A 19,560-nucleotide genomic window follows, 5' to 3' on the forward strand; every position below is an offset into this window, starting at 1 on the left:
CAAACAAGGGATACATGATTGCATGCCGCGAGCTACGTAGTGCTCGCGAAGGTAATATCCAAGAGTCAATCTTTGAGGCAATTACGTTGCCTGGAAGAAGATCGCATCCAAGATATTGGTTCCAGAGGCAATTAACTTTGCCTACATTCTAGCGGCGACAGAGGAGAATAATTATTAATTATTGCTTACGATAATATCAAGACTATTAAGAGTTTTGATTTGATTCAAGGCCAATAACTGTGGCCTAAAATATAGTATTTCATTCCTATTTGGAAAGTGAATCTACTGCAGCCTATATATGAGGCTAAAGACGACTCAGAATGGAGACCTCTCTCATATCAATCAATCCTAGCGATTACAAAGCCTCCCCGGAGCAAACCTTCAACCTTGTTGAAACCCGGTGACCGTGCGCCAGTCCTAGTCTCTCCAAGAGCCGACTGTCAGCATCACCAGACCAACCCGGCGACCGCACTTCCAGTCCCAGTCTCCCAGCGAGCCGACTGCGAGCGCAACCGCCACCGTTACTACCAGCGAAGCAAGGGTAACGCCCTCGCAACCCAGCGAAGCTAAAGTCACGCTTTAGCAAAAAACCCGTGCTTCTCCCAACTTCCCAGTGATTGCTCTGCTTAGTCTACAACACTAAGTATCGATTCGGTGAACGCAAGAGACCACAACCAAAGTCCTTATCCGTAAGGCAAAAGTCCTTTTCCGAAAGGCTAGAGAAGAACCCTGTGACGAGGTTGGTGCTCTCCTCGTCCACAGCGCTTGAAGAAGAAGTCAGGTCAAGGGACTACCCCAACGACTGCACCCCGCGGTGCTGGCACGCCTGCGCAATCACTCGCTCAAAAGAGACAGTTTGCAAGCCAACTGGTTTTGGAGCCAAACACCAGTGTTGGAGATGAAGATTGTGAGTTCACTTATGCTGATAAGGGAGAATCACTTCTTGTTCAAAGAAGATTGAGTGTGGTTCGTGGAGAAGAAGATGATTGGCTCCGAAAGAATATCTTTCACACCAAGTGCACTTCCCATGACAAAGTTTGTGACGTGATTATCAATGGTGGCAGTTTTGAGAATGTTGTCTCTACTCAAATGGTGGAAAAGTTAAACCTCAAGACCGAGAAGCATCCACACTTTGATAAACTATCTTGGCTGCAGAAAGATAATGAGATAGAGGTAAGCCAACGATGCCTTTTTTCTTTTTCCATTGGAAAGAATTATAAGGATGACATCTGGTGCGACCAGGGGAGGAACTAAGTGGTAGGCTATATGGGCTCAAGCCTAGACAATATTTTGGGCCAAAAACCACTAAGTATATACATATCTACCTTCAGTCCATACCCAAAGAAAAAAATAAATAAAAAATTTATCTGTAAAAGTCACGTACTCCCCCAGGCGACTAGGCCATAGCAGCTCACTTCTCAAATCTCAACTCTCAAGTAGTCTAGGTCAGTGGCTGGCGCTGCTTGATTAGTTAAAGTGATTTGAACAATTGAATACTCCCACAAACCGCCGCCGGAAATCGCTGTGAATGATTGGAGTTGCTGACTTGCTGCTATGATTCTGTCATTCTGGGTATTGAGTTGATTCTTACCGACTTGAGTCACTTGACCACTTATGTTTTGATTATGGGTATTAGGCATATTACATTGAGTTGCCCTCTGGTTGATTCCATTTCAGGTGACATTGCAGATTTACAGACATTCTTGGCTTCTTGCAGAGTCGATTCGAAAGACTGGAGTGATTGCCTGGGTTTCTGGAAGAGTTTTGGCCCTCCATGTAATTGTGAGTTGGGATTTTGATTTTTGTGTATAAGTTGAGGATTGGGATTGTTAGGTTTGTTTAGGGGCTATCGGTTTTGGGTTTGTTTGTCTACTGCTTACTATTGGTTTTGCTTGGGGCTATCGGTTTTGGGTCTCTCACTCTCTCCTTTGATTATGTTGTGATTATGTTTTATTTAAAGATGTGCATTTTGTGTTGCAGATTGGAGAATCTTTATTTTAGAGTTTTGGTGATAGTGTCTGGGTCGTATATGCAAAATACCGAGACTGTTGTTGAGTGTTGATGCCCTTTCCATTTGGTTAGCCTGTCTTATTTAAACAGTGAGTGTTCCTTTCACAAACCCATTAGAATTATATATATGTTAAGGAGGCACATATTAAATCCATTAGACATTAAAGTCTACTGCAAGTTAGTAACTAATAGTAATGTATAATTAGTTGTAGTAACTAATAGTAACGTATAATCTAATGGTGGTATCTATATAATATTATAGGTATTGAATATAATGATAGATCACCGGAAACCCAAGAGGTACAAAAATCTTTAGTTAGTTTATTGTTGTTTTACAACAAATGTATGCTTGTAGTTTTTAATTTACGGGGTTTGGTTTTATGTCCCCTCCGTTGTATGTTTTGATTGAAAATAATAAAGGCGTGAGGATGAGCCTCCCACTGGGTTCCAAACCTAAAAAAAAATTAAAAAATAAAAAATAAAAATTAGTGTACTTCTAATCAGCCTAGACAAGTCTCAGATCTTGGATCCGCCACTCGGTGCGACGTAGCTCCTATAGATGCTTGTCACTTGCTTCTTGGTCGTCCATGGCAATATGATAGGAGGACTATTCATGATGGATACAAAAAATACATATGCTTTTGTCAAGGATGGATTCAAGATCATTTTGGGGCCTTCTAAGTTCAGACCTGGAGAAAAGGTGTCGAAGGTGGAAAAGAGCAATTTTTTGACTCAATCTGAATATAGAAAAGAGTTGGGAGTAGGTGGCCAATGTTTTGTTCTTGTTATTATAGAGGAGAATGAAGACAGCCACGAGCAGCCACTTATAATGAAACATCTTCTTAAAAGAGTTTCATGATTTGATTCCTGAAGAAATTCCACATGGTCTCCCACCTATGAGAGACATCCAACATTGCATTGACCTTGTGCCTGAAGCTATTCTGCCGAACAAAGCAGCCTATAGAATGAGCCCCAATGAGTATGAAGAGTTGCGACGACAAGTAGATGATTTATTGGCTAAAGGTCTTATTCGAGAGAGTATGAGTCCATTGGCAGTACTCGCCCTCTTAGTGCCTAAAAAGGATGGGTCTTGGCGAATGTGTGTTGACAGTAGAGCGGTGAACAAGATCACTATTGATTATCGCTTTCCAATTCCTCGGCTTGATGACCTTCTTGACCAACTTCATGGAGCCACTATTTTCTCAAAAATTGATCTATGCAGTGGCTATCATCAAATAAGAATGAGACTGGGAGATGAATGGAAAACAGCATTCAAGACAAGGGACGGTCTCTATGAATGGATGGTTATGCCTTTTGGTCTCTCTAATGCTCCTAGCACTTTCATACGCCTTATGAATCATATTTTTAAACCCTTCATTGGGAGATTTGTTGTTGTCTATTTTGATGATATTCTTGTGTACAGCAAGAGTGAAGAACAACACATGGAGCATCTTCATCAGATTTTCAGTACCTTGAGAGAACAAAAGCTCTATGCAAAACTTGAAGAAGTGTAAGTTTTTCACAGATAATCTTGTCTTTTTGGGGTATGTAGTCTCTAAGGAAGGAATCAAGATGGATCCAAGTAAAGTAGAAGCAATCCTAGACTAGCCGGTACCTAAATCATTGCATGAGATACGGAGTTTCCTTGGTCTTGCATCTTTTTATCGCAGATTTTTCAGAGGGTTTAGCACTATTGCTTTACCTATCACAGAATGCTTAAAGGGGGACTCTTTCCGGCGGACCAATGAAGCTCAAAAGAGCTTTGAACTCATTAAACAGAAGGTAACTGAAGCTCCTATTCTTTCACTTCCAGATTGTGATAAAGTCTTTGAAGTTGAATGTGATGCTTCCAACACGGGCATTGGAGCTGTGCTTTCCCAAGGAGGAAAACCAATTGCCTTCTTTAGTGAAAAGTAGAATGACTCTCGCAAGAAATACTCCACATATGACAAGGAGTTCTTTGCAATTTATCGAGCCTTGAATCATTGGAGTCAATATCTCTTGTCCAAGCCATTTGTCCTCTACTCATATCACCAAGCTTTGAAGTTCATCAATAGCCAAAATAAGCTGAGTAGTCGACATGCCTCTTGGGTTGAGTTTCTTCAAGCTTATAATTTTACAATCAAGCATAAGTCGGGCAGTAAAAATGTGGTTGCAGATGCCTTAAGCCGTAAACAATGCTTGCTGAGTGCTATGCAAGTAAAGGTTGTAGCTTTGAGGTCTTGCAGGAGCTTTATAAGGATGATGCTTATTTTGGGAAGATTTGGACTGAATGTGTGAAAGGTTCTTGTCACCCTTTTCAGCCTCAAGATGGTTACCTCTTCAAAGGTAACCGTTTGTGTATTCCTGATTGTTCCTTGAAAGAATCTATTGTCTTAGAAGCTCATGTAGGTGGGATTGGCCACTTTGGGAGAGATAAAACTCTTGCTGCTGTTCGTGAGCATTACTATTGGCCAAAGATGGAACGAGATATACTAAGGCATGTGCAGAGGTGTAAGATATGTCATGTTGCAAAGAGTCATGGCCAAAATATAGGTCTGTACACTCCATTACCAGTAGCTACTACCCCATGGGAAGATGTTAGTTTAGATTTTGTTGTTGGTCTACCAAGAACTCAGAGAAACAAGGATTCTATCATGGTTGTTGTTGATCGATTTTCGAAGATGGCACACTTAATTTGTTCCATGTAACAAGTCCTTAGATGCTTCCCATGTGGCTGACTTGTATTTTAAAGAGATTGTGAAGCTCCATGGCATTCCCAAGTCCATTGTCTCTGATCGAGACTCTAAGTTTCTTAGTCATTTTTGGCGCACTCTTTGGAGGAATCTTGGAACTAATCTTAAGTTTAGCTCTTCTTATCACCCACAAATGGATGGTCAGTCTGAAGTTACCAATCGTAGCCTGGGCAATCTTTTGAGGAGTTATGTGGGCAAGAATATTCGGCAATGGGATCTTATTTTGGCTCAAGTTGAATTTGCTTACAATCGGTCTGTTAGCCAAACTATTGGTCATAGCCCATTCGAAATTGTGTATGGCCAAAATCCTATCAGTCCTCTAGACTTAACTCCATTTCCAGTCCGCCAACATTTTAGTGGAGATGCTGAAGAACGAGTAAGAGGCATCAAAAGGCTGCATGAGCAAGTTCAAAGTAAAATTATACAGCAAAATGAAAAGTACAAGAAGAGTGCCAACAAGCATCGCAGAAATGTTGAATTCAAGGAAGGAGATTTAGTATGGATCCATCTTCGGAAGGAACGTTTCCCTCCTGGGAAGTTTGGTAAGCGTAAGCCTAGAGCAGATGGTCCATTTAAGGTGCTGCAACGCATTGGTGAAAATGCCTACAAGATTGAATTGCCAAGTCACTACAATGTTTCAACTACCTTCAATGTGGCAGACCTCTCTCCCTATTATGAACAAGACAATCATGGAGGCTCGAGGACGAGTCTTTTTCAACCCGGGGAGATTGACACGGGAGTGTATGAAGCTTTTACTTTGGCTGCATTACCAAAGGAGTTCCAACTACTCACATTAATCACTCAAGTTGAAGGCCCTAAACCATAGTCTTCTAATCAGATTGAGCTGGTGTTGGATAGTGTGAGAATTAATTAGTTTGTCTTCTGTTGTTGGCTACTTTTGCTTGCTTCTAGGAGTCTTTTAGTTTTCCATCAAGTCTTTACCAGTAGTTCTCTTTAATTAATAGTCTTGAGAAGAGTAACCTATGCTTGGAAGGTTGTTCCAAGAGTCCATTTATTTTTAGGAGTCCTGTGTACTGCGGAAGTCAGTTTTGGGGAATAAATCAGTAAGAGTTTTCCTAGAGAAGCTTCTCTCCTACTCTGTATCTCTTTGGGTAAGTCCATCGAGTGGTGAGTTCATTACTTGAATCCTTTGGTAAACACTATAGGTGGTGAATTCTCTGTATCCTAGAGTGTTGACTTGGAAAGGGGTTTGAGTTTTATTTCATTCTGCTGATCCCTCTCCCCTCTCCCCTCTCATCTTTCAATTCTCTGTCAGACCTACCTTTCTTATAGGTGATGCATTAAATTTAGTTATTGTCACTTTGATATGTTGTTTATTTCATTATATAATTGAATATTTCCTGGCCTATATTGCTAGCTGTAACAATGTTACGTTATAAATCCAATTAACCTGTGCAAGTGTGCATCTGTTCAGGGAACTTCGTTTGCCTCAACAATTAGGACTGTGCAATCAAGACAAACAGCTGCAAAACCCATGGAGGCACTGTGAATTGCATCCTCGGGATCCAACTGGCATTTTCTGGGACGGATAAGCACCTTTCAGTTCTGAACTCAACGTATGAACTACAGAACCCATGCTTTGTGTTGAAGTACAGGCACTCTGTTTCTTGTTGGGTTTAACTAAATAAGATGAAATGGTTTTGCTCTGATAATAGGCACCGGTTTTTTTAATCTTTTTGACCATGCAATTTCATGGTTGCACTTATCAAGGACCTAATTTCTGATATTGATCTTGTAGTGTAAAGCCTAGCTAGCAACCTAAACGTCTTTTCCCTAGCACAAGTTACACCATCAATTTATAATATATATGAACTTTCAAGCATGAGCACCTGATCATATCAATAGAGTTCCAGATCCTGAAGGTGAAACCTAGCCTTTATTAATCTGTTTTTACAAATATGAAAGTTTTACATGTAATTCGGCTACCAATGATCTCCACTAACAAAAGCCAAGAAGCATTATCATACTCCAGCTCATGTCATGAATAACAAGAGGTTTTCTTAGCTTGGTCTGTACTCCCTTTATGGTCTCTATTCAAATCTGAAGGATTCTCTCACAAGCCAGTATAACAAGTGTTTCTGATGTAAAACTGTTTCTGTACGTAGGATATATTCTTGTATTTTTTCACTACCCACTCACTAGCTAAGGTTTGATCGTTCACTTCTCTTTGTTTCATTTGTATGCTGCTGTAAAGTAATCAAATTTTGAGGATCATTGTGATTAGAGGAAAGAGATATGATTTTCAGTTGTATGCTGTCTTTCCATGATAGTTTTATGAAGCAAAACCGACTTAAAGGTGTTCTGGTTTATAGGTGCACATATATACTGTGTGTTGTTCATGTAACTGCCCTTTTATCAGGCTTATTGATGTTTCTTTTTCTATTACATGCATGCTGCTATTATGAGTGATTGAATCTAGTAATGCACTGTGAAAATCAGAAAATATACTTTATCAAGGAGAGTGACAGACATATGCTTTTGTTTTTTGTGTAGGTGCTTCATCTTCTTGTGAGAGTATCAAAAACTGCTCTTTTATTGAAACAAGGTGCTTTCAATTAATTTGGAATTATTGTCGCTGCGTCGTGAAATAAGAAAAGAAAATTAGGTAAATATACAATATCTTTTTAAGGTCTACTCGCATCTGTTTTCTTGATTTCTTGTGTGCTGGATTTGAGGTGTTATCTCTTGATAGAGGTGTTCTAGTTTTTGCCACCCTGTCTGGACTCCAATCCCAATTTTTGTTCTTGTCTCCTTCTTGAATGATCAGTTAGAGCAGAGATGTTTTGTTAGGGGTGTGAAGGAAAAGTAATTCAAATGTATAATCACAAACTTTTAGTTGGTCAAGAGAAAAATAAACTCGGGACTAAAATGAAGATTGCATGTGTTAACACGTACAATGAAAAAAGATAGCAATGATTAAACTTCAGTTCTTAAAAACAGAACAAAAAATACGCACGTTTGACCATGCTAAGTTTAACCAACTTCATTTTAACCTGCATAGACAAACATTGTTAGTAACATACTAACATAAACATCTGTGACAGTTGAAATGAGATTATGTATATAATTACAAAGAGAATAAAATTACGAAGATCCTTACCTTCATCTCATAGGTTTTCCTTTGCATTGGTTACAACATTATTAGTGTGTTTGTGTATTAAAATAGGTACTGTGTGCAAGTCTGTAAGACATCGTTCAATGAAATATGAAAATTGTTATAGCAGATAAATACTGATACGGATGCATGTCCTTTTGAACGCACAAAGCTGGAAGATATTTACAGATTTGGGAAAATATCATTTCATCTGATATATACTGACTAGTACGAGGTGTCATTATCAATACATAATTAGATCGACCAAGTGCAGATTGAGAAGAATTAAGAAGGTGAAGAGATGCAGCATAGCAATCTGTTTTTTTTTTTTTTTGGATGAAAGTATCTTAAGTTGAAGGATATCGACATTGAGTGTGCCTCTTCAAACTAGGGTTTAGTTCTAGAGTTGTAATAGGAGAGAATGTTCTAGATTTCCTAATTATATTTGGATTCTATTTCCTTGTATGACAAGATTATGTACTTTGTAAATCCTTATATAAAGGGCTCCTATTATCAATAATAGAACACAAACAATTCTCCCATCTATTCTCTCTACAATTCCATTTTCACTACAACACGTTATCAGCACAAGCCCTAACCCTAGCCCTAAAAACCAAAAAGCTGCCGCAAACCCTAACACCCGAAATTTCTTTCACCAAAAGCTGCCGTAAGCTCCTAGCCCTTGCTAGCCATACCGTGCGCTGCTCCTGCAGCCCTTGAGCACCCGTGTGCCGCCTACTGCCCCTGCAGCATCGTCGCACGCCTGCTGCCCCTGCAGCATAGCAGCACGCTCGTTCCTGTGCAGATCAGACTGTTTGCACGCCCCAAAAAGTCTTGATCGGGACCTCAGATAAAAATTCTTCGTTCATCAAAGTTGTTCGTCTCTATCTCTTCTATCTAACCTCCAAATTTTTCAGCCCCATTGGAGTCTTTTTGAGACCTGTACACCATTCGAAGTGGGAGCTGTTCAGAAGCGAATCTGCTCCGAATTTCAACAAGTAAGTTTTAAAGATTAAAGTTCCTGCTTTCTTGTCTTTTAAATTTCTTTATTTGCTGCAGGATTTTCCATATACGAACATGGGTTCGATTATTTAATAAGCGAAATTGTGGGGATTCACGCTAAACGAACTAAGAGCGTTCGTAATCAATGAACTAAGAGTGTTCATAATCTTCGGACTAAGAGCGTCCGCAAGCATCAATTTGTGATCATATTAAACATCATTGTTTCGGTCTAATCCAAATTTCTTGGAAATCGATTTCTTGGTAGCATTAAGGCTCAGAAATCTTAATATTAGTTTTCGTGGAAACATTGACTCCGAAACTAATCCGTTCTTGTTTCTCCTTTTTGGATATCAAATTTGAACGAGCTCGATTTTACTCCATTGGATTCTATGGGCACGAGATATTTATTGCCTACAATCCAAGAGCCCTGTTCTAAAGGAACCGCTCAAGACTCACAAACTGAGATAGATAATTCCAAGGCACTTACCCTGATGAAGCGCCACATGGAGATGGCACTCCAGTTTGAGTACATGAATGAGGATAGTGCTAGAAACCTTTCGGTAGCGCTTCGTGAATGTTTTAACAACATTCCCAATTTTCCGAACTTAGAAGCATGATGGAATTATCTCTGCTTCTCTAACTTTGACAAAGTTATGGAATATTGTTCGGAAGCTCTCCACATCAGACATTGATGCATGCCTGTGAAAAACTATCATAGAAGAACAATTGATTGAGAAAACCCTCAATACTTTCCCTGTCTATGCTATGAGGTCCTCTGATTTATTCCGGACTCATGTAAACGCAAGACGGATCACAAATTTCCATCAGCTAATTGGAGCTATGGCATGTGTTGAAAGGCACAGCCACGAACTTTGTGAATGGAAAATATGGTAGGCCTCAAGATGGCTACCATGAGCACCGTTCAATGGCTAGAATATGACGTCATGGATGATTTGATCAACATGCTCATGAAGGTCATCGCCAAATTTGGCAAATACATGACCAAAGGAGTCATGAAGTTGAGGGTTGGGGGTTGGACACCATGGCGCCACTTTTGGCCATGGTAACACTATTCCGACGCCAACGGTCCTAGGGACCATTTATATTGCGTCAATACGCCTCAATCAAGAGAGCATCCTCTACATTATGTTTTATGGAGTACTTGATCAATGGTGATCAAGACATCGAGTTCAAAAAGACTTTAAATCTGGCGATGAAGACAAAATGCCGCAGATTTTTATTTCGAATAGTCTTTTATTTTTCCAAGAATTATGTAATGGCAATTATGCCTTAAGCAATAAATGACAATTCTGTATTAACTCTTTCTCAAGTGGCGCATCCAATGAAGTATGATGTCTAGGAAAGTGATTGAGATTAGTGTTACTTAAGAGAGCCTCGCTCCACCGACATCTCTCTCTACTTCCCTGGTCATATTTGATTGGAGTTACCAAACGGATTGAGTGACTACGATTTGTCTAAGTTTGATTTTTATGTTGGATTAGACTTTGGTTAAGAAACTTTGATGTAATCATTAGCTATTAATAAAGTGTCGATTCTTGTACTTAATGTCTTGGACATACCTTAATTCGAACTTTATTTGAAAGATATAAAAGCCAATGGTTTTCATGTGGAAACACATTGTGAGAATGGACAAGAGTTCCTTTGCATCACCTCTAATGACTACGGACCATCACCTCTAATGACTACGGACATAAACGAGTACTAGAGAAACTTATGTGTCACTCTAGTGGGTTGTATGCAATCACTATTCGAGTCATTGAATCCAACCATGTCATGAGAGATGAATTATGGGATTCTGACACATATAGGCTTTGGCACGATCGTTTGGGACACCCAGGTCATGATATGATGATCCGTGATACTAAAGACTTCACACTGACATCTCTTCTTCAGAACGAAGAGAAGTGAGAATCAAAAGTCGATTCAAAGAGAGCATTGCACCGCCGCCGTGCCTTGGCCGCCGCCGCCATGCACCACCGGCCGGCCAACGCCGGCGCCGTGATCCCCCTGCGGCAAAATCATGGCTTTGATGCCATGTATGGAGACTTGGCTCCTCTCTCTACTTCTCAAAGTAAATTGTGACATTGTGGCTCAACCAAAACCTTCATTGGTTGATTATAAGGCCAATCTTTCGTTCTGTAAAGCTTGTTTTTTTTAGGATCAAGACCATCCTATGCAAAGGACACTAAAGAAATAATTTCATTCTTACATAGAATCCAAGGGGATTTTGTGGATCGATTCAACCAACTTGAGGACTGCTTAGATGTTTTATGGTGTTGGTTAATGTGCGGACACGCTGGTCACGTGTCGCGCTATCATCCACTCGTAATGCTGCTTATTATGAACTCCTAGCCCAGAACATATGGCTAAGGGCTCACTACCCAGATCATCCCATTCAGTCAATTTGACTTGATAATGCTAGAGAGTTTACATCGAAAATTTTCGATGACTATTGCATATCATTGGGTATTGATATCAAGTATCATATTCCCATGTACACACCCAATTGGTCTCGCGGAAAAGCCACCATTAAAAGACTACGATGGTAGCCCGGACTTTGGTAATGCGCACCAATATTTCCGCTTGGGTTATGCAATATCGCATGCAGCTATGCTAATTCGTCTACGACTCATAGCAGCCACTCAACGTTTATTTGCGTTACAGCTAGTGACTGGGTTCGAGTCTAATATCTAGTACTTATGCATATTTGAGTGTGCAGTACGCGGTTTATGTGCCAATTGCGCCACCACAGTGCATCAACATGAGTCATTGCAACGAATGCATATATATATATATATATATATATATATATTTGTGTTGGACATAAGTCTCCAACCATAAGTCCGCTATGTAAAACCCTTGACAGGCGATCTCTTTTTCACTAGATTTGCGAATTGTCACTTTGATGAGACAGTCTTCCCGTCGTTAGGGGGAGATTAGAACTCCAATGTTCAACAGGAACGACAAGAATTGTCGTGGTCTGTCCCCACTATGTCTCATCTTAATCCCCTAAAAGTGACGAGATCACATATACCTGTTGCAAACATGTCTGCAATGATTGATGTCCCCATAAAGGGAAATGGTGCCACCCAGAGGAGATGGGTACGGCACCACTACCATGGATGGTGGTATGGTGACGCCACAAAGGTAGCATAATGGCATCATAGGCCATGGGTTCCGCTAGAGAGCGTAGGAGACCCATAGGTTTGATGGATTCTGGCCCTAAGAAGAGAGCGAGTTTGGCACAACTTGATCCATTGATCATTGATACTCAAAATCCGTCTCATGAGAATATTCTGGATTACGGTTATGTCCAAGAGACATCGTTGGGGGACGCTTCAATGTTAGAACCAATTCCTGAAAATATAGAGATCTCTACGAATTACACTAGTGTACATGAAGGCGTGGAATTATTGAGACCAATGACGTCGAACCTTACTCCGTTGAAGAATGCCAACGTAGAGAAAATTGGTCCAGGTTGAATTGGATTCACTAACGAAGAGGAAGGATTTCGGGCCTGAGATGCCAACACCTCCTAACATAAAACTTGTTGACATTAATAGGTCTTCGTTAGATAGCATGATGAGAAAAAGAGATGGTAATCTCGCCTTATGGCGCAAGGCTTCTTACAAAACACTCTGGAATCGACTACGAGAAGACATATTCTCTCGTAATGGATGTCATTGCACTCCACTACCTTGTCAATTTGGTAGTTTCCGAATAACTGAACATGCAGCTTACGAATGTGGTCACTACGTATCTTTGTGGGGATCTAGATACAGAATATAATGAAGGTTCTTGTGAACTTCATTTACCCAAGTCAAGTGGCTCTAGACCATGGAGCGCGTTTGCAACGAGGTTGAAACGCTCACTAAAGTGACTGCTTGATTGGGAAGGGATATGATGAACTATGCCCACACGTTTCCATGACAAGTTCCGGATTTGCAATTGTCGCGGTTTATGTTGATAAACATAATTGGAACCCATGAGAGTTAAGGGAAACCGCTGAACACCTGAAATCCGAGTTTGAGAGGAAGGACCTTGGGAAAACATGGTTTTGTCTAGATTCAGAACTTGCATACCGTGTTAATAAATGCTTAGGCATTTTTATAAAGTCAAAGATGCACTCCCATGGTCGTCCTTAGTCTTGGCCCTAAGAGGGATCCGTTTCGTCCCAAGGATGATGACGAAAACGTGTTAATAGCAAAAGTGCTTACCTGAGTACAATATGCGCATTATTGTACTTATCACAATACAAGACCGGACACCTCAATTGTTACGAACTTGTTGGCTAGATATAGCCCCGCGCTAACGCAACGTCATTGGACTGGTATAAAGACAATTTTTCGTTACTTAAAATGTACGATAGATATGGGCTTGTTCTATCCCTACAGAGAGAAAAGAATGACGGAAGAATGAGAACGGATCTCATTAGCCCAAGAGGCGCCGTCCAAGACGCCATGACCGGCAAAGCTGCCACCGCCAAGGGTGGCCGGCGTCATCCTCTTCCCTTACACCAAAACGATGGTGATGTTTGCTGATGCAGGGTATCTATCTGACCCTCACAAAGGTCGCTCTCAAATGGGTTATGTCTTTAACATGGGAAGCACCGCGATATCTTGGAGGTCTACAATGTTGCTACTTCCTCGAATCATGCAGAGACTACTGCTCTACATGAAGCTGTGCGTGAATGCATATGGCTAAGGTTCGTAATTAGACATATTCGAGGAACTTGTGGTTTGAAGTCTACCACAGATGAACCTACATGCATTTATGAGGATAATGCAGCTTATACTGAGCAAATGAAGTTAGGTTTCATCAAGGGCGACAACACCAAGCATATATCGCCTAAGTTCTTTTACAATCAGCAGCAACAATCACTTCTAAAGATTGAAGTGAATCAAATCCGATCAGAGGATAATGTAGCGGACTTATTCACTAAGTCGTTACCTAAATCCACCTTCGAGAAATATGTGAAGAGCCTCAGATTGAGAAAATTATCCGAACTCCCATAATTGTAGCTATCAGGGGGAGATGTCGACATCAGGGGGAGGAATGATGTCTACATGATCGATCTCGAAGAGTGAATGACGTGTTGTGCTCTTTTTGTCCTTCGACCAGGGTTATTTTTGTCTCACAGGGTTTTTGTTACCTGGCAATGTTTTTAAAGAGGCAACGATCAAAGTGTCATCACCAAGTTTGAGCGGCACAAGGGGGAGTGTTGAAGGATATCGACATTGAGTGTGCCTCTTCAAACTAGGGTTTAGTTCTAGAGTTGTAATAGGAGAGAAGGTTCTAGATTTCCTAATTATATTCGGATTCTATTTCCTTGTATGACAAGATTATGTACTTTGTAAATCCTTATATAAAGGGCTCCTATTATCAATAATAGAACACACACAATTCTCCCATCTATTCTCTCTACAATTCCATTTTCACTACAACATCTTAGCATTCAAGTGCGCGTAAATAAGCACATTGTTTTCTGTTTGAAGAAAAAATAGATAGACAAAAAAAACAAATCATATGCTTTGTCTATTCTGTTGACAAACCTTTTTATTCTTTTTCCTTTTCTTTTTTTTTTCCACTGGGAGGATTATTGGACTAACCTCTCCTTATATCCTGTTATATCTTTCCTTTTCTCTTTATTTTGATTAAACTGTTTCTTTATCAAAAATCTATATATATATAAATTCAGGGTGCTTCCAACTAGTTTGGATTAGTGTTGCTGTGTCGTGCAACAAGAAAAGGAGATAAGTTAAATATACAATATCTCTTTTATTTGGATATTCAATTCCTCAATTGCTTGATTAATCTCTTTGCTACGTGAAAGTTGATTGTTTGATGAATATATTGTTCTTTTAGACTGCATATTAGTCATAGAAGAAGTATTAGATAATAAAGTCAATTCCTATCGACTTATTAACTGTATAACGTGCAGAACACTTTTTTTTTTTTTAATTTCATTTACTCTACAGAAGATGTCAGTTGATAAATCATGGATGAAGTTAGGACGGTCAAATCCAAAGTATTTTGATGGAGTCGCAAATTTCACTGATTACGCAACTAGGCATGTAAAAGACAGTGATGGAAGAATTGTCCATGCACTAAATGTCAAAATGGAGATAGAGAAGTTCCCATAGAAGTACACAGACATCTTCTGTACAAGGGTTTTCTGCAAAGCTATACTGTGTGGTATAAACATGGGGAGAAGGAAGATAATGATAGTGGTGACTGGTGAGACTGGTGATAGTGACACTGATAGTGATGGTAATGAGGCTGGCAAGTGATTATTACAAAATGTTATACACTGTCACTTGATTTTGATCATATCAGTATTGGAGTTTATGTGGAATGCAGAAATTGATATATACGGTCTTGAGCAGGTGTGTTTGTATGAGCATACTTATTTCTTGATTCTATAATAGTCGTTGTGTTTTGACAGAACTAAATGGATTTTGAGTACCTATATATTTTAATGCACACTTCAGCTATTTTTTGGAATGAGGTTTTGGTTCAACTTGTATATATAGACAGTACGGTAATAGTGCAAGTGGGAGAATGTAAGAAAATTGATGGACTTATCACTTTCTATAGTTTAAGTAAATAACTTTTCATTAAACTCTTGACAGATAATGGGAAATATATAGTTTGCCTAGTTAGCTAATGAGTTTTGATTTGATAAATACAGAATCTATAAACTCTAAGTAGGTCTGGGACCCTTTTATGGGCAAGGCTCAGATTATCATAGATTTGGTCCCTGTCTCTCTGCAACAAAGCATTAAGTCCTGCCCCATTGAAGGAGCTTGAAATCAGAGAAGAGAAGAAGATCATTTCTTGCTGTGTAGCAAATCCCGTTCATTCAAATGGCCAGCACGGACAACTCAGGTACATGTTTTAAGCCTTTTGTTTCACTGCTCTATGAGTAACTTTATTAGGTTTCGTTTATAATCTTCTGGAAATGATCTTGGTTGCTTATTGAATTTAAACTTCAGTTTTACAATGTTGGTTGAGGTAGAGCTTCAAGCGCTCCCAGTCAGACATGGAAACAAAAGCTGAGTCAAAAGGAACCAGGGCAAGTGTAGATTCTGCTTCGAGCTGAGATACTGCCGTAGAGGATGCATGTAATAGGTGAGTGGCCTCCTGCTCAATGCCACCAGGAACCAAACTTTCTACCGCTGAAGAGAGCAGTACTACAAGAAGAAGCACAAACATGGAGGGGGAACTGCTGATGTGCTCAACCCAATAATAGTAGGGCTAGGACTGAGTTTGCATCTGGCCGCCCAACAGATGAGCATACGATTCCAAAATTTGTCCTCTTGCAGTGAAACTCTAATACCATAGAGACAGCCTCTGGACAGAACTCTGTTTCAAACATATGAGCAAACGAGTTAGCTAGATTGTGCCTTTTCCAATTGTAAAGACAAATTAGCTAATAGTAGACATGTTTATTAAAGCCGTCTCTAAGGTGTGTTTTATGACTCAACTAGCAAGTTGGCCACTGGAGAGCTTATTATCAGACTCCATAACTTTTTTTGAGGGAAATGAAATAGATTTCATTGACTTACAAGTCATTACAATCAATGGATATAAGCTCCACCACATTTGGAGGAGGTACAGTAAAGAACTGCATAAAAAACTGCCCATGTCTAGCATCTTGTGCTAAAGTATGAGCCACTATGTTTGCTGCTCGGCGCACATGATGAACTTGCGCAAAGGATGCTAGCTGCAAGACCTCTCGAAGGTCACCTAATAGGTAGCCCAGCTCCGAATGATCAAAGGAGGCATGCACCACAGCTTGTACCAAGTCTTGACAATCAGTCTCCACTATCAGAGGGACAAATTGATGAGAGATAGCTAGCTGGACACCCACCAGCAGCGCTACCAGTTCCGCATGCCGAGCGGAAGAAGCTGCAGGAAGTGTGTGGCGAAAACCTCCCAAACAAGAGCCCTCAAAGTCTCGAAACACACCCCCAACACCTACACTCCCATCCGCAGTGCTAAAAGCCGCATCCACATTTAGTTTGATCATCCCTATAGGAGGCTTCTTCCATCTAACATTCTGTATTGGAGATGCTAGGCGAGAAGATGAATGAGCAACCTTAAATTCCTCCCACCATCCTAGAGTAAGTGGCACAACTTCCGAAGCTAACTTAGCTTCATCTCCCCACACTTTCGCGTTTCGATTACGCCAAGTTGCCCAAATCACCATCAACAAGGTAGCAAAGGTAGTAGGGGACTGAGAATAAGAAGCTACTAACCACTCTATCACGCTTGCAGAAGAGGGAACAGTGGGAATATTTGCCAATTGAAGAAAGGATTTTGCATGAGAGCAATCTCTTAATGCATGTAGAGGGGACTCAATTTCTTCGTCACAGAATGGGCATTGGGTATCAATGTCTATACCCCTTTCACTTAGCCGACTCCGAGATGGAAGAATATTGGACGCCGCCTTCCATACACAAATTTTAACCTTCCCCGGGACCGGGGCTTGCCAAATCCTGTTCCAAAGCTCGGCACTAGGGTTAGGCATGCTAGAATTCTCACCCAAAACTCTATCCCGTGCTATATGGTAGGCGGATTTGACGGTGAAGCCTCCCTTCTTATCACCAGACCAAATCCACCGATCAGCATGCATACGATTACTAAGCGGTAGCGCCAAGATCTTTTGTGTAATATGTAAAGGGAAGAGCTCCTGTAGTAAAGCCTGGTTCCAAACACCTGGAGATAAAATAAGATCTGAAACCATATTAACTCGAGGAGTATAGAAAGAAGTCAAATCCTCCCCTATCAACCAAGGATCGGTCCACACGTTGGTGGACTTACCATCCCCAATATGACGCCGAATACCGGCCTGCAGAATATCTCTACCATTCAGAATGCTCCGCCAAGCATAGGATGGAGCTGAACCAACCTCCGCATCCCAAAAAGTACAATGGGGAAAATAGATTGCCTTCAACAGCTTACCAACCAAAGACCCAGGATCTTGAATCAGACTCCATAACTTTTTTTGTTTTAATTGTGCTAAATTACACGTATCTTTTGAGTGATACAGTGGATTTTCTTTGGCAAAGGGTCATGAGTATTGTTCATAAAAATAGTATCCAAACATCAAACAATTAAGGAACGAATTTCATTACCCCTTTTCTTTTCTTTTTTTGTTGAATAAAAGCGACAACTATATTATCAAACTGGTAACATTACAAAACTGTCACGAAATGGCCTAAAAATATAAGTTCCCCGTGCTACACTTACATACGCCTATTCCATACTCCATTAGTAACTGTTAAAGAGAATCAATCTCCTCCTTCAATCACTCCCAGAATCTCCTCCATTGATTAGTTTGTCTAAATAGTTTGTCTACTGCTGATTTACTATTTCCTAGGATTATGCATCAGTTTTGGTTCTGTTGTTAATGTAATACTTGTAACTGTCAAATACTCACAGCTATATAATACATAGAATGTAATAGCTTAAATCAATCAAGGAATATCAATTTCTACATGGTATCAGCCTAGGTTTAGGATCCTTACCTCTCTTTGTGTCCAGTCACTCAATTCTTTGGTTTCATGGCTTCCACTTCTTCAACCCCTCCCTCCCAAAACACTGCTCAATTTACCAAGCTCACTGAAACAAACTACCTGGTTTGGCTTCGTCAAATCAAACCCTATTTTCATGGTGCCAAGCTTTGGGGCTATGTTGATGGCTCAATTCCTCAACCATCTCCCACCACCACAACTCCTGCCACTGAAGGCAAACCTGCCACCACCATCCCCAATCCCGAGTATGACAGTTGGTTTACCATCGACCAACAAATTGTCAGTATCCTCACCACCTCACTCACCGAAAATGTTGCTCGTCTTACCATTGGGTTTGATACATCCAAGGCTATCTGGGATTGCCTCGCCCGCCACTTCTCTCAACGCTCCGTTGCCAGCGCCACCAGCCTCAAGCTTCAACTCTTTGACTTTCAGAAGGGTTCGCAATCCATTGATGCATATCTGCAGCAGGCCAAATCCATTGCAGATTCTTTGGCCTCAATCAACCAACCTGTATCTGATGCTGACTTGGTGGTTGCCACTCTCCATGGGCTTGGCCCAGACTACCTAATGCTTCGAACTGCTCTTGCACAGTCTCCTTCTCTCCCTGATTTCTCTGACCTCCGTGCCCGAATTCTTGCTTTTGACGCTCACCTACAGCACCGGTCGCCTCGGATCTTGTCCTTCAACCACCTCCGGCATCTCCTACCCAGGATGCAGAGTCACCGGCCGAAGCTTCTTCTCAGATCGAGCCTCCAGTCGACGCACCTCCTCTGGTTGTCTCGCCGGCCAGCAACGCCGCCGACTCTCTCCATCCCACCTCGGTCGATCCTCCACCGGTTCATCCCATGACTTCTCGCCTTCGCGACGGCACTCAGCAGCTCCGACAACTCACAGATGGCACTATCTGGTATCCTCTGCCTAAAGCTCTTGTCACCTTCCTAGACACTATTGAACCCACTTGCTACTCTCAGGCATCTCAGAAAGCCGAATGGCGTGCGGCAATGACAGAGGAGATCAATGCTCTGTTGAAGAACAACACATGGACTCTGGTGCCTTCCTCCCCAACACAGAATACAGTAACACAGAATACAGTAGGTTGTAAGTGGGTGTTTCGGGTGAAGCGGAAGTCTGATGG

At 40.9% G+C, this 19,560-nt stretch overlaps 1 protein-coding gene across 1 annotated transcript; it reads right to left on the bottom strand.

Moving 5' to 3' along the window:
- Positions 1-16,447: 16,447 nt before the first annotated feature.
- On the bottom strand, positions 16,448-17,632 carry LOC133711438 (uncharacterized). Its single transcript, XM_062137564.1, has one exon. It carries the CDS (start codon positions 17,630-17,632, stop codon positions 16,448-16,450), a length of 1,185 nt encoding a protein of 394 aa, XP_061993548.1.
- Between the last annotated feature and the right edge of the window lie 1,928 nt (positions 17,633-19,560).

The sequence above is a fragment of the Rosa rugosa genome, chromosome 5 (genome assembly GCF_958449725.1).
Source record: "Rosa rugosa chromosome 5, drRosRugo1.1, whole genome shotgun sequence".
Taxonomy (NCBI): Eukaryota; Viridiplantae; Streptophyta; class Magnoliopsida; order Rosales; family Rosaceae; genus Rosa; species Rosa rugosa.